We start from the raw sequence: 16,947 nt of genomic DNA on the forward strand, positions 1-16,947 counted from the left end.
AGCGCGTCCATAAGCATGTGTCACATTTTTCCTGGCAAATGCGTCAAGAATGACGTGTTAATATGGAGTTTGAAAACAACCCCAAGGACAAACTGCGCTTCCACAAAAGACTCTCTAAAGGAATAGGAGGACAGTGCAATGTTACTGGAGAACAGTTCGAAGAACCGAATTCAATTACCTAACCATTACAAGAGCACTAATGAAGTCTCCTCAGATCTGCGGATACTCATTAGACTCGAGACCCCATTCTCTCACCTCAAACAAGGGTGGACGGTAAAATGCAGTTAGGTGTGTAATAACATGTTGCTTGACATGATGTTCATGTCAGATATGATAAACATCACAAGAGCGAGAATGAGTCAAAGACATGAGCAAATGTTTAAGGCTTAAAATCGACCCAATAGATATGACTCAAACACAAAAGCCAATGTAAACACACATAATAGCTACAATGGCATTTTGAAATAATACAATTTTCATTTTGGATTACTGCAAGTAGACATTTTGACAATTAGTCTGCTCTTTCAGTTTGACATGCAAAGGATATAAAGCATGAAATGGCTCAGACATTTTAAATGAATTCACAATCTATTATATAAATAAGTTCTTGCTCACATGGACGTTCAAAACGCTTCACATCAGTCTAATTTTCCATTACCTGCAGCTCACAGGACAGAAACTACTTTGTATGCGCCTGTAAAGGTTTAGATGTCATCTTTAGACCTTGGACTTTAATATCAATATGTTTTGTATAAAATAAAAACCCAGGCAAATAGCCAGACTACAGACAGCAGGCAGAAGAGGAGCTGCTTTTCTTCTAAATGTCCAGGGTAATGTGCTCTACTGTTGAATCATTTTGTGTGTTAAAAGGAACAATCCCTGAGTGCTCAGAGAAGTGCGGATTCTGGGAAACAGTCCAGTGAGCGAGAGGAAGACACAGACTCAAACAAACAAAGACTCTTTTCATACTGACACAGTTGGACCCGTGGGAGGTTCACCTATGACACAGATAGATAGATAGATAGATAGATAGATAGATAGATAGATAGATAGATAGATAGATAGATAGACAGACAGACAGACAGACAGACAGACAGACAGATAGATAGATAGATAGATAGATAGACAATGGATGGACAGATGATAGATAGATAGACAGACAGACAGACAGACAGACAGACAGACAGACAGACAGATAGATAGATAGATAGATAGATAGATAGATAGATAGATAGATAGATAGATAGATAGATAGATATGAACATCACCCCACTGACTATAGATATTTTTATTTAATTTTCTTCTGTTGGCTTTATATTTTCTTCCTTTTTTTAGGCTACACATCATAGAGTATTAAATGTGTTGATGCCCTTAGGGGATCGCTGAGTGAAATGTGATGTGCTGTGCTCGGGTAATAAGGTTATAGGGTGAATCTCCTGGTTTCAGAACTATGGACAGCTCCGATAAATGTCCCTGCCTTTTAATCTCGGGTCACGCACGTTTCCAGCTTTGTAAAAACTAAACGGAACGATATTCTCGTTCCTTGAGGCTTTAAACTCGATATCAACGTTTCAAGTGTGAACGAACAATGAAATATAACAAATGGATCTGCTGTGATTCTTACACCCGTCACACCAAGTCCAAACAAATAATTGCTATCCAAACTCCACCATTCCCCAAAATTAACTAATGCATTATTGCGGGTATATGCAACATGGAGAGGGTTTGCATGAAGATGAAGTCCCTGCTGCGCTCCAAATGTCAATCACAGTGACGTTGGTGCTGCTCCTGTCATCTTTATGGAGGAGGGGACACATGCTCTCATTGACATTCAGAATGTAAGTCCGCGCCTTTGTCTATACGCGTGCATGCTAAGCGCGTCAGAGACAACCAATGCAGTGCTTATGGGCTTTAATTGGTAACATTTAAACTGAATTAAGGGCGATCTTACTCAGCTAATTAAAGCTTGAACACCCCAAATTAGGTCAAAACAAACCACTAAAGAGTCTTAAAGCAAGGTGTTTTCAGTTAGGATCAATATCGGACAGTGCATTAATATCTATCGTTTTGTTATAGCTTTAGATTTCAAGTTAATCACAGAAATGTTGGTGTTAAAAAAAAGACAACTGTTGCGCGAGATGAACTTCAACAGATTTCGCGCCATCTGCTTTATAATTCACATTTTGCGTAGCATAGGTTGCATAAAACTGATTTGCTCAGACACTAACATGTGCACAGACATTTATGTGCTCCAACACATTAATAATTGCAAGAAATATTAATAAGGGTTTTCATTTTAGGTGTGCACTTGTCAACGATGCGCGTTCCCACACCCCTCCCCTTAACGTCGGTGAGAATCGGTGACGCGCGTCTGGGGTTCATGTTTATGTCTGTCAGGTTTCCGATTGGGCGCCGTCGAGATGTGTGATGAGCATCCGCGCGCCGTGGGCGGGAGCACTCATGTTTATAACCCACAGTACGCGCGCCGTGGGCGGGAAGAAGACTTGGATTGAGAAAGTAGCGATTCGAGAGTGAGGACGCGCGCGGCAGCGGCGGGCGGCTGTGGCTGACAGGAGCTCGTGGAGGAGGCGCGGCTTCCACTGCCCCTCCACATAAACAGCTGTATGGACGACCACCTTAGCCTCCTCCACTCGCCTCCGCCTTCCTCGAGCAAGCACCGGCGCAACAACCTCGTGAACCACGGATACACCGAAAACGAGCAGGACAACATGACAATTGTTGCTTGCGACAACATGCTGGAGGAGTCGGCGGCGCTGCCCGGGCACCAGTCGCTCGAGCGCTACGAGCCGGACCACGAGTGCTGCGAGCGAGTTGTCATCAATATCTCGGGCTTGCGATTCGAGACGCAGCTCAAAACCCTGGCCCAGTTCCCCGAGACCCTGCTCGGCGACCCCAAAAAGAGAATGCGCTACTTCGACCCTCTCAGAAACGAGTATTTCTTTGACAGGAATCGCCCGAGCTTCGATGCCATTTTGTATTACTATCAGTCAGGCGGGCGCATACGGAGACCCGTGAACGTGCCCATTGACATTTTCTCCGAAGAGATACGCTTCTATGAGCTCGGGGAGGAGGCCATGGAGAAATTCCGTGAGGATGAGGGCTTTATAAAAGAGGAAGAGCGTCCTTTGCCCACCAATGAGTTTCAGCGACAGGTGTGGTTGCTGTTTGAGTACCCAGAGAGCTCGGGTCCCGCCAGGGGCATCGCGATCGTCTCCGTGCTGGTAATTTTGATATCAATCGTTATCTTTTGTCTGGAAACGTTACCCGAATTTCGGGACGACAAACACGAGAAGATGATCGCCCCGCATGTGAACGGAACTCTCCCGTACTTCACGAGTCCCTTCTCAGACCCGTTCTTTGTCGTCGAGACTCTTTGCATCATCTGGTTCTCTTTCGAACTGCTCGTCAGGTTCTTCGCGTGCCCGAGCAAAGCCACGTTCTCCAAGAACATCATGAACATTATTGACATAGTGGCCATTATACCCTATTTCATCACTTTGGGGACGGAGCTCGCTGAAAGGCAAGGGAACGGTCAACAGGCGATGTCCTTGGCTATTCTCCGGGTCATCAGACTTGTGCGCGTGTTCCGGATATTCAAACTCTCGCGGCACTCGAAAGGACTCCAGATTCTGGGGCAAACGCTCAAAGCCAGCATGCGCGAGCTGGGCTTGTTGATATTCTTTCTCTTCATCGGCGTCATCTTATTCTCGAGCGCTGTCTACTTCGCTGAAGCGGACGATCCCGACTCGGGCTTCAGCAGCATCCCTGATGCGTTCTGGTGGGCGGTGGTAACCATGACGACCGTGGGATACGGCGACATGCACCCGGTCACCATAGGGGGCAAAATCGTGGGCTCCCTGTGTGCGATTGCGGGCGTGTTAACTATCGCACTCCCAGTGCCAGTCATCGTGTCCAATTTCAACTACTTCTACCACCGAGAGACTGAAGGAGAGGAGCAGGCGCAGTACCTGCACATCGGCAGCTGTCAGCCTCTGTCCTCCTCCGAGGAGCTGAAGAAGACACGCAGCACCTCGTCGCTCAGCAAGTCGGAGTACATGGTCATCGAGGAGGGCATCAACAGCGCCTTCAAGCAGCCCAACTTCCCCGCGCAGAACGACCAGAACTGTGTGAACATTAAGAAGATGTTCACAGACGTCTAGACGCGTGTCTGCGCGATATGGCAACACTGTAGGTTAATGTCATCGTGACATTACGCAGATTTCCAGGACGCAGAGGGAATGGGTACATGTTTTACGCGCCAGTCCCATGCAGTGTTTATCACCTGTATGATTGAACCATTGTACTGTGAGGAGAAAGCCTCTGTCGGCTTTCAATATATTTGCTGTTTTTATACATTCATTCATGTAGGCAATATATGTGTGTGTGGCAAGCCAACTTCACATTTATTCCTTAAACTAGTAGGCCAATTTGATCTTCATTTTTAGTAGTGTACGTTTTTGATTCCTAGTAAGCTAAATATTTGTCATTGAATTATGTTGGGTTTACAGATGATCAACCATTCACTTCTGACTAGCATTTAGTTACATTTTTAATCTTACTTTAACTATACTGTAGATATTATGACAAGTTAAAGATGCAATTTTACCTAGTGGTGAGCTATACAAATGTTACTATCAACTATTGGAATAGACATCAATGCATCATAAATAAGTATCTAATAAATAAGTAATTGAAAAACTGGAACAAGTGGCAGCATTAATTAGAATACATCATTAGAAGTGAATAGTTAATCAATTATCTTCCGGAAACAATCAAGTTGCTGCTTGTTACTTCGTGACTAGCAAAATAATAAGTACTAGTATCTAATGAATAGTTTACTGGTTAAACTGAAAATATACCAGTCACTATTAACTGACTCACTAGAAGTAAAAAATGGCTATATATATATATAGTAAAACAAATTAGGAACATTACTATTTTTAATGCTCATCAAGACATGTATTTATCTGATCAAAAATACAGAAAAAAAATGCAATATTGTGAAATATTATTACAATTTAAAAGTAGCTTTCTACTTGAATATACTTTAAAATATAATTTATTCCTGTGATCAAAGCTGTATTTTCAGCATCATTACTCCAGTCTTCAGTGTCACATGATCCTTCAGAAATCATTCTGATATTATGATTTATTATCAATGTTGGAAACAGTTGTGCTTCTTAATTTTTCAGGATTCATTGATGAATCAAAAGTTACAAACAACAGCATTTATTCAAAATAGAAAACTTTTCTAGCAATATAAATCTTTACTATCATTTTTTTATTATCAATTTAACACATTTTCTTTAAAAAAAAGAAGAAATAAAATACTTAATATAGTACACTGACAATAAATCATCATATTAGAATGATTTCTAAAGGATCATGTGACACTGAAGACTGGAGTAATGATGCTGAACATTGATGAGCATAAGAAAAATAGTAATGTTTCCAAACTTTTGACCAGTATTAACTAGCTTAAGGGGAAAATGTTAAAACGGCTTGCCACAAAATGAGTATAATATCGTTGATGACAAGTTATTAGCTATTCTATTCAAATGCGCTCATTGCATCGCATAGTCTACTTTGACATTACATGGAAACTTAGTCCCGTTTATTCGCACCAGAATAGGGAGAGAAGCGCTTAGCCTATAATAATGAAAGAAGATAGCCTATTTAAAGGTGTTGTGTATTTTCTCACATTACGGACAAGTGTTGCTCAGATAACATATCACTTGTTGGAATAGCCTAAGTGTCTTATTTTGTGTGCTTCTGTTGTGTGTTTGTTGTCCCGTCAAGAGCCCGTTCCTCCAGATCAACCAGTGAAAGATGCATATACTATTCTAAATGTGAACTTTTTCTCCGTTTGTGCTATTAGAGTTCAGATCTAAATAGTTATCATTTAAGCACAAATTCAGAGACCATCTAATGTGTGCCGATCACTGAAGTCGAGACGAGAAGGAGGGGAAAGATCAGACACTGAACGCGCTTTCCACTGGATACTTCTCATCACGTTGGAGTGATGCAGTCTCCATAGCGACGATGGGTTCCTCGGTTCCATTGTTGCCATGGCATCTTTTTTTTTTTTTTTTTTTTCCTCAGTAATACGCCAGAATGTTTTGAAGTCTGGCTGAAGATTTTGCTATCTTGCTGGATTTATGAAATGGATCTGGTTTTCCTAAGCGAAGGGCCAACACGATCAATCATAGTAACTGTACTGGAGTATAGGCCTATCTTCAAAAGACTATAAGCCACGCTCTGGGATACTAAAGTGCAATAGGTGAATGTTTCATCACTGAATCGTTATAGACCAAACACAGACTGAAGTAAAACATGAATGTGTGTGAAGCAGAGCGCCTGCGATACACTGATCCTTCACAAGAGGCTGCTGTCTCTCCGCCAAACGCTCCGAGTCTCCCATAGGATCATGGACATCTGGCCTTGTCTTAAGAAACAGGTGAATCCCACATTCATTATTATAGTTCATATTAATTAACAATAGTTTGTGCAAAGTTATACTTTTGTGTTGGTTTGCTCCTGCATGGACGAGTTTAGTTTCTCATTTCTCATCATTTCATTTCTGCACGAGATGGGTTTCTTTTAAAAAAAAAAGTGAGATACGAAATGCAAAGCTAGTAAGGCCATATTAGTCAAGGTATGGTGTTAAATACAAACGAATTGTCTTTTGAATACTATTTTATCCAACTATGGTCAATCCTGCCCCACCTTGGCTCACCTTGAGTTGACATTGGTTTGAAAAGTGTGTGTGACGTCACGAGTGTCGTAGTGCTGCCACCTTGTGTCTCAATGTGACAGTGCCTTAATGCCATTTCCCTTCAGAGAGACTGTTTTTATATTTCAAATATTTAAATAGCTATAATAAATATATTAGTAATAATTATTAATTGCGATTAATTGCATCTAACAAAAATTCAAATGTTTTATGTTAAAACGTTAAAAATAGCAAGGTTTCCAAATTTTTGACCGGTTATATTGATATAAACTGTATATGGCTGATGAAAATTCAGTTTTGCATCACAGAAATAAATGACATTTTAAAGTATATTTAAATGATTTTAAATTGTGATAATATTTCACAATATTACAGTTTTTCTAATTGATAGAAGAGACTTATTTCAAAAACATTAAAAATAGTAATGTTTCCAAACTTTTGACAGGTACATATATATGCAAAAATATTGATGCAATTAATCACCATGAATCGATTTGACAGCACAAAAAAAATATTTATAAAATATATTTGTGTGTGTGTGTATAGACACATTTGAAGACTTCAGATTTCAAACCTCTAAGTCCGTCTATATCCGTGTGTGTGTATGTATATATATATATATATAGAGAGAGAGAGAGAGAGAGAGAGAGAGAGAATATTAGAAAACAATACATAGGCAAATATATAACACATTATAAAAATATATAATTTAATATGAAATTATGAAAAAGGTTTAGAATTCAGTTTTCATTAATGATGCCAGTTTAATGTTTTTTTTAAATACTTTTGTGTGAAACTCATTCAAAGAAAAAAAAAAAATCCCAAATGAAAAGAGCATAGTAAGCTGTTGCACTTATCAGTTCAGATATAATTTCACTGACAAACAGTCTCATACTGAAATCTGCCAGTCAGCCTGTAATAGTTCAGTCTATGATCGTCCCGGTCTAGCATGTGAAGGTCTTCTTAGTTGAGTGGCCTGTTTCTCTGGCAAAAGAAATCCAAGCCCAGACTCTAGATTTCATTCATGACCCAGAACAATTGCGTTTTAATGCAGAGAGACGTGCCAACCGCTATCCATCTGATCTTCTGCAACATTGCGCACGTCATTGCAAGGAATCTAGGACAAGCTGTGTTTCTTGGGGAGCGTCGGAGAGCTCTTCTGCACGGCTGTCTTTCTCTGCACTGGCTCAATCTCATGCTGTCTGCACACACTTGCCCATCGTCTACGTTAATGTGTCCTGTGCGACTCTCTTCTTTGAGTTTAGCCTCAGAGACATGATTCTGTGCTTTTAAAAGGCTTTGCTGTTTTCGCCTGCCATGTTGCGTAATAGACCTGGATGAAAGTCCACATTCAGGACAAGCGAGATCCACTTCCTGATTTTAGGTCAGGTCCAACGACCGTGAAGAAACGATGTGCTGAGTTCGGTTCATGCTCTGTCATTGACACGTTCGGTAAAACTGCGTCGTAATAACACATATAATTAGGTAAAATGCTGTAGACATACATTGAAAGAGGGAGCAGAGACATATAGTTTTGAGTTGATTATCAGAGTGTTCTTGGTGAATACTTACTGAGCCATCTAAAAATGCCCAAGTAACCGTCCAGAACACCCTCGCATTGTTTCAGTATTTGGGTCAGTTTTTGCTGGTTTCTGTATTTAACTGGTAGAATATGACTTTATATCTCCCAGTTGCAACTTGATTTCGGAAACACTTTACAATAAGGTTCATTAGTAAACATTAGTTAACTACATTAGTTAAAACAAACTAAGAATGAACAATACTTCTACAGCATTTATTAATCTTAGTTAACATTAATTTCAACATTTACTAATACATTATTAAAATCAAAGGTATTTGTTAACATTAGTTAATGCACCGTCCGTGAACTATCATGAACAAACAATTAACAGCTGGATTTCTAACTAATATTAACGAAGATTAACTAATACAGTAACAAATGTATTGATCACTGTTAGTTCATGTTAGTTAATACATGAACTAATGTTAACTAATGAACCTTATTGTAAAGTGTTACCTTTATTTCTAATAATTATCTGTCACAATCATATACATGCAGTATAGGTGAATTGGAGATACTAAATTTGCCATAGATCAGAATGCGCGCATGTGTGTGTGTGTGTGTGTGTGTCCCGAGCCATGTAATGAAAAATCATGTATGTGTATGGCCCGAGAATCAGCAAGAGTCGTAGACGACTGAAATGCTGATAGATACACTATATATTACAAGTGAAAATTAATATCTCACAAAAAAATGTGTTTCAAACAATTATGACTTTGTATCTCAAATTGTGACTTTAAAATTATATTATAAAATATAAAATCACATTGAGAGCTTTAGACATAAAACATTATTATTATTATTATACAGAATTATTTTTTATTTCTCCTGTTAGTTTTTTTATATTTAAGTTTGGAAACATTACTTTTTAAAATGTTTTTGAAATAATTCTCTTCAGCTCATCAAGGCTGCGTTTATATGATCAAAAATATTTATATTTATATTATAAAATATTATTACAATTTAAAATAATAGTTTTCAATTTTAATATACTTTAAAATATAATTTATTCTGTATAAACCGATAGTCATAAACGTGACGCATCCTTGTCATTTTTCTCTGGTCAACTTATATCATTCTAATGGCCATTATTTACATGTGGAATCCCTTCTTTTTTATCTTTTTATTGATCAACGAATCCGGGAAAAGGTATCACAGAAAATAATTAGCAGCACAATCGTTTCCAACATTGATAGTAATAAGAAATGTTTCTTGAGCATCAAATCATCATATCAGACTGATTTCAAAAAGAAAACCATTATTTGTTACTGTATTTTTGAACAAATAAATGTAGGCTTGATGAACAAGAGACTTCTTTCAAATAGTAATGTGTCCAAACTTTTGCCTACAGACGTGCACCACTTGCATTTTGCCCTCAAATATGAGTGATCTTTCCTGGTTACTGCAAACAATTCACGTCTTTTTTTTTTTCCTTTTTGTGTCAGTTTTTCATGTAGTCTTGTTTCTTTTTCCAGTCTTGCACAGCAGTGCGGAAGGAGAAGGAAGTGGAGAAGGAGAGGAAGCTTTAACGGAGGCCGGATCGCCTGTGTGGACCCCAGCTTGCCAAACGTAGGGGCTCGTGGACTGTTCCCTTCTCCTCCACATTTCTAGGAGGAGGTGCCTTCAAAAAAAAAACCCAAACCCCTCCAGCCTCCGGGCCCGATTCCCCGCCGTCCCGGCTAGACCGACCCGCCGCACCACTTGCCTTTTCTGTGTTCAGTATTCATTCTCTTTACCAAAAGAAGATGGACTCCTGTGTTCATGTGCTGTTTCTGCTGCTAAGTGTAAGATTCTTAACTCCACGTAAGTGCTCCTTCACGGCGTTGTGGAGGGCTGTGCTAGTCACGCTAGCTCCATCAGCTGTCATGTGTCGTCCTTGACGTTGCTGTATAAACCGGTAGTCATAAACGTGGCGCCTCCTTGTCATTTTTGAGTGGTGTTGGTTACTCGTGGCTTTCTCTGGTCCCATCTGTTGGTGTGTCACATCACATGCCAACTTATATCATTCTAATGGCCATTATTTACATTATTTACTTCTCGTCACATCGCATTCATCACGCAAAGCTTGTTGTGTTGTGTTGATGCAATGTCCTGACTATTGCATCAAGGACAGTTAAGCAATAAGGCACTGTACAAGAGGCCAGGCTATATTGTGAATATAGTGTTTTTAGCGGCCGTTCCTCCACGGGACACGTTCTTGTATTCTGTCTATGCTATTTTCAAATCGTCGGTCTGTTTGTATGTATGAATGTTGCGGTTGGATGATTTTGGCAGGTAGACGCTGCTATTAGACGCTGTGACGTATGGAAGCCAATTCACAGTAATTGTGACTCACAAATGCGACTTTATATCTCACAATTGATGATATTGTGACCATATCACAATAGCGGCTTTATATTTTACGTTTGTGACTACATTTTTTCTTGTGAATGGTGCTTTATTTCTCTGACTTAAGTTATTTTCTCACAATTTGACTTTATATTTCACAATTGTCATTTATATCACAATTGTTTTTTAATTTTTTTTCTTGGTTTAATTTTCTTAGTTTAAACTGTATCTCAATTATCTTTTTTATTTATTTATTTGAATTCTGTGGCAGACAGTGCTCAATTAGCTTTGTAGTCTAGCAAAAATATTTTTGGTTAGCAACATACAGTGCGAATATTAAATTACAAAATAGTGCAGTAGATTTTTTTAGTGCTTCCATTAAAAGCGTGAAATTGATATTTTTCCCTCTCTGCTGCCTTTCACTTCACAGTTTGTGTTAGTTGCTGGCGATGGGTTTGAGACTGTGCACAACAGTCAGGTTTGGGAAGTAAAAACTCATAAACTCATTTTCTCCATAGGGAAACTGATTTTCAACGATAACTTATAAGGACTGCCTTACTGTGAGCTATGAGGTTGTTAACTGATGATATATATATATTTTAAAACAATCATATTTAACAGCAGAATTCATGGTAAAAAAACTACATTACCCATGATGCTGTACAGCAAATTCCACCAATCAGAGGCTTGAAACAAGCAAAACGCTAAAAGAGCTGTTTAGCTCCGCCCACTCCCATGAAGCACTGCGAATGTAATGGAGTCGGTCTCTCTACACTCTCAAAATACTGAAATGTTTATATGCATATTTTGCAATAAAGTTCAAATATATTGTTTTTATATAATCTACATTTGTAAATGAGTAGTTTTTTTATATTTCTCCATCATTTTTTATTTAATTATGCTGTTCGCAATGCACCATGGGATTGTAGTTATTTTCCTCACTAAAGCCACACAGTCTAAAGTACACAGTCTTGAACCTTTGTATGTTTGTCAGATTTTCACAAACCTTTTTTGCTCCAAGAAAGTGAGTGAGAGCTCCTCCTACCTCCTCTTCACCTCTGACATTATTCACAATACAGCACAGCTTCAAGTGCCTTATTGCTTCTGTAAAACAGTTACTTTATAATAAAAACATCAATGGCACAATTTTTCATTAAAACTCTTTTTATCAACGAATTAATCACATGCCACCCGTCTGCTAGACTTACTGTGCAGTGCTAGTGAACAGGTGTTTGTGTCATGACAGTTACTATTGAACAATCCACACCCAGGACTTGAAATATCAGTGTATGATGCTCATATATAATGCAAAATCAGGATAACGAATTGCTAAAAACAATCAAATAAATCCTGGGAGAAGATACACTGATACCCTTCAATGAAAATCATGTGATTAAAAAAAATGAAGCTACAGTACTTTTTGTACCATTTCTTTGTGAGTTGAATGTGCCTTTGAAAAAGCCTGGCGAACAGCTGCAGTGGCCCAGTTGCACGACCTTCAATACTGCAGAGAATCTTTTAGTCCAAGTGGAAGAAAAAGGGCAGTTTTTGAGGATATGCACGCACAGGTCTCGCCTTAAGGCGTTGTTCTGTTTAGCTCTGTTTTATTTCATTATTTGTTGGGAAAATATTCATGGGTTTATCTTTGAATGATACCTTGTCGCATTCTTCAGTGAAATAGTATCACTAATGTGAAACGAGGGGCGCCACATGCCACTGCAGGATATGAGTCACCAGTACTAAATACAGAGGCTCAGTGATTACTCCACATTTATGTGAGGTTATTTTATAATAATAGCCTTTGCAAACCGTTGTATTTCTTCTGTGGAACAAAAAAAAAAAAAGGAGAAATTTAGAAAAATGAGCTGTGAATGTGACTGGAAATGTGTTTAACGACTTCACACAAAGCCAGTGGTGGACAGTAATTAGTATTTTACTTTGTTTCTGTAATTGAAGTGATAGTTCACCCAAAAATGTCAATTCTGTCATCATTTTCTCACCCTCAAGTTGTTCTAAACCTGTATGAGTTGTCTACTGTTGAACACAAAAGAAGATATTTTGAAGAATGCCAGTAACCAAACAGTTGATGAGCCCCATTGACTTCCATAGTGTTATTTTTCCATACTATTGAAGTCAATATGGGGCCCATCAACAGTTTGGTTATAATAAGTTACCCATATTCTTCAAAATATCTTCTTTTGTGTACAACAGAAGAAAACTCATACAGGTTTGGAACAACTTGAGGGTGAGAAAATGATGACAGAATTGACATTTTTGGGTGAACTATCACTTCAATTACAGAAACAAAGTAAAATACTAATTACTGTCCACCACTGGCATTGTGTGAAGTCGTTAAACACATTTCCAGTCACATTCACAGCTCATTTTTCTAAATTTCTTCTTTTTTGTTCCTCAGAGACGCAATAGCAGTGTCTGATTCATGAATGAGCTGATTCTGATTCTTTTCAATAAACCTGGTTAATCGGTTCGCAAATCGCACGATTCATTCATGAACTGCACTGATCTGATTGCATCTTTTCTCTTCTGCGTCCCAATTCAGAGGCTGCATCCTTCAAAGGCGCGCATTCAAAGGCCGATTGCGCCATGGGGTGTGACGAAGGCTGTCCCATCGAAGGCTCTTCCAAATGCTTCCTTCGTTTCCCGTGAAATGAAGGATACAACAGATGGATCCTTCACGGCCTTTATAGCCTAGATTTTATTGAACGCTAGTGACGACAGGATTGCTGAATTACACTTTTAAACGTAATTGTTGGGTTTCAGCTTACTCAAATATCTAATGATACAAATGTAAAAAACAAACTAAAAACAAACAAACTTTAAAGCAGTTCAAATGTTGACATATTTTACTTAGATGTGATTATATATAGTTTATACTCTTTGTAATATACAGAAATTGAACATGGAGAACATATTTAGACTGGTTGTGAAACCTGTTTTGTTTTCAGACAGTTTAATATAACTTTTAAAAAAAAGTCCAGTACAAACATTACTGTCACTCATCAATGGCAGCTGTCACAGTTTCTAGGTGACAAGAACAATCCTCCGTATTCTAGACCGTCCCATTTACCAACGCTCGGTCTGACCTTCGTGGCCTTCGAAGAATGCAGCCTCTGAATTGGGACACAGCCCCAAATTTTGTCATAACTTATAGTTGTTTCAAACCTGTATAAGTTTCTTTCTTATGTTGAACACAAAAGAAGATATTTTGAAGATTTTCGGTAACCAGACAGTTGATGGTCATTGACTTCCATAGCAGGAAAAACAATACTATGAAAGTCAATGGCTACCATCAACTGCGTGGTTACCGACAATCTTCAAAATATCTTCTTTTCTTACTTGCAGATCGATAAGTGTCTGCATAATCTTCCTTATTGACTAGCTACTTGACAATCCATTATAATTCATAATCATGACAAACTGAGCTGTATCCTATTTAAGCTCTATCTGTGTGTCTAGAACATTATAACCCAAAGTAAGTATGACTTTAGAAGGTTTGGAAGCACTTGGACCACTTTATGCTACTGTTTTGGTGCTTTTGTTACATTTTTGAAGGTTAATAGCCACATTTTAAGCGCATGAAACAAGTTCCACGGAAGAAAGAAACCAATACAGGGTTAGAAGCATATGAGAATCTATTAAATCAAGTAAATCAGCAAAATATGTTAAGTATTCCTCAGGGGGTTTTGTCCCAAATGTGCATTTTTCATGCAATAGCAGAACATAACTGCTGACTTTCCGAAATGTATAGATCATGGTGTGTTTTCCTGTCATAGATGTTCTGAAAGAGCAGAATCTGTGCTTATTCTACAGTTTTTCTAAAATCAGGTGTTATTCTAAAGCTGCTTACTGTGTTTTCGTCATAACAAGGAAGGTCACTGCCGTTCCAAGGTCAGGGGTCGGTAAGATTTTCAAATATCTTTTGAAAAAAGTATCTTCAAAAATGCAATGAAAAAAATAATATTGCGAAATATTATTACCATTCAAAATAACTGTTTTCTATTGTAATATATTTTAAAATGGAATTTATTCCTGTGATAAAAGCTGAATTTTCAGCATCATTACTCCAGTCTTCAGTGTCACATGATCCTTCAGAAATCATTCTGATATGCTGATCTGATGCTCAAGAAATATTTCTGATTATTATCAATGTTGAAAACAGTTGTGCTGTTTCATATTTTGGTGAAAAACGTTATGCATGTATTTTTTACAGGATTTTTTGATGAATAGAAAGTTCAAAAGAACAGCAAAAACATTTCTTACCGACCCCAAACTTTTGAACATAGTATACATGTTCAATTTCCTTTATGTTCCCAATTCCAACGTGAAAGCTTGTCTGAAGTGTTAATTTATCCCCTATGTAATATTGAAGATCAAATTTGTTGTCACATAGTCTAGGGAATGGAAGACCTGACTACTACTGACTATGACGCTTGAGCGGTTAGTTTCTATGGCTGTCATGTTGTGGCCACAGATGGGCTGGATTGTCACCATTTTGGAGAGGGAGTTGAAGGGAAATGCTGTCACACTGTGACCAGATGGAGGCCCTCTATTTCTCGGTTGTATAGTAGGTGTTTTCTTTTTAATGATTTGCTTCTAATAACCAAATGAATCTACGTTTGTTATCGTCTGAGGGTTGGTTACATAAATGTTCATTTGTGTGCAATTTGCGCCCACCATATCAACACCAAACTAAAGCCAGTTAGTCATTTTCTTTGATATAGCCTTCAGTGTATGTAAGTGAATCTGCCTTCACTGGTTATTCACTCCAGTGGGTCTGAAAGCCCACACCTGCTCCCATAACACACTCCATCCATCAAGTCGCATACACACACACACACACACACACACACACTAATACAGACTCCTATAAATCCCCTTATGGAGTCCTAACTGACTCAAAGCAGATGGTCTTCTCCATGTCCATCCCACTCTGCCAGCTTCTTTCATGCCAGGATGCCATACTGTAGGGACTGTTCCAAGATCCTACAGAGAAAGGATTAGATTCAAGCTGAAGGGGTTTTCCTTTTTCCTCCAGACCTGGCTCTGCCTTTTTCCATTGCATGGGCCATCACACAGAAGTCCCCAGAGGCCTTTGCAACAGGATATAGTCTTGTGGCCCATATCCCAGAGTTCACTAAGACATGTGATATTTTGTGAAAGCATGGTCCGGTCCTGATGAAACTGATGGATAATTTTTGATGGGATTATTATTATTATTATTAACCTAATGCTAATTAATTTAGAATATATTTGCTTGTGCAACAAACATGACTGATTCTTTAAATCACACAGCTTGAACTTAATTCCTACTTAAAGGGTTAGTTCACCCAAAAATGAAAATTATGTAATTAATTACTCACCCTCATGTCGTTCCAAACCTGAAAGAATTTCGTTAATCTTCGGAACACAAATTAAGATCTTTTTGATGAAATCTGAGAGCTTTGATGCATCAAAAAGTTCATAAAGAGATCGCAAAACTAATCCAATTGAGCGGTTTAGTCCAATGTTACGCAGCACGTTTGAGCTTCCGCAAGAACCAATGAGGTTCATTCTCGTGTTACGCAGCACGTTTGAGCTTCCGCAAGAATCAATGAGGTTCATTCTCGTGTTCCGCAGCACGTTTGAGCTTCAGCAAGAACCAATGAAGTTCATTCTCGTGTTACGCAGCACGTTTGAGCTTCAGCAAGAACCAATGAGGTTCATTCTCGTGTTACGCAGCGCGTTTGAGCTTCAGCAAGAACCAATGAGGTTCATTCTCGTGTTACGCAACACATTTGAGCTTCAGCAAGAACCAATGAGGTTCATTCTCGTGTTACGCAGCGCGTTTGAGTTTCAGCAAGAACCAATGAGGTTCATTCTCATGTTACGCAGCACGTCTGAGCTTCAGCAAGAACCAATGAGGTTCATTCTCGTGTTACGCAGCACGTTTGAGCTTCAGCAAGAACCAATGAAGTTCATTCTCGTGTTACGCAGCACGTTTGAGCTTCAGCAAGAACCAATGAGGTTCATTCTCGTGTTACGCAACACGTTTGAGCTTCAGCAATAACCAATGAGGTTCATTCTCATGTTACGCAGCACGTTTGAGCTTCCGCAAGAACCAATGAGGTTCATTCTCGTGTTACGCAACACGTTTGAGCTTCAGCAATAACCAATGAGGTTCATTCTCATGTTACGCAGCACGTTTGAGCTTCCGCAAGAACCAATGAGGTTCATTCTCGTGTTACGCAACACGTTTGAGCTTCAGCAATAACCAATGAGGTTC

At 38.8% G+C, this 16,947-nt stretch overlaps 1 protein-coding gene across 1 annotated transcript; it reads left to right on the forward strand.

Moving 5' to 3' along the window:
* Window positions 1-2,364: 2,364 nt before the first annotated feature.
* Window positions 2,365-12,070, forward strand: LOC311073335 (potassium voltage-gated channel subfamily A member 3). Its single transcript, XM_084098985.1, has 2 exons — window positions 2,365-6,478; window positions 9,812-12,070. The coding sequence occupies exon 1, from the start codon at window positions 2,625-2,627 to the stop codon at window positions 4,179-4,181; it is 1,557 nt and encodes a 518-aa protein (XP_083955111.1). The 5' UTR covers window positions 2,365-2,624; the 3' UTR covers window positions 4,182-6,478; window positions 9,812-12,070.
* The last annotated feature ends 4,877 nt before the right edge of the window (window positions 12,071-16,947 follow it).

This window comes from Abramis brama, assembly GCF_963993115.1.
Source record: "Abramis brama genome assembly, chromosome: 22".
NCBI classification, from domain to species: domain Eukaryota; kingdom Metazoa; phylum Chordata; class Actinopteri; order Cypriniformes; family Leuciscidae; genus Abramis; species Abramis brama.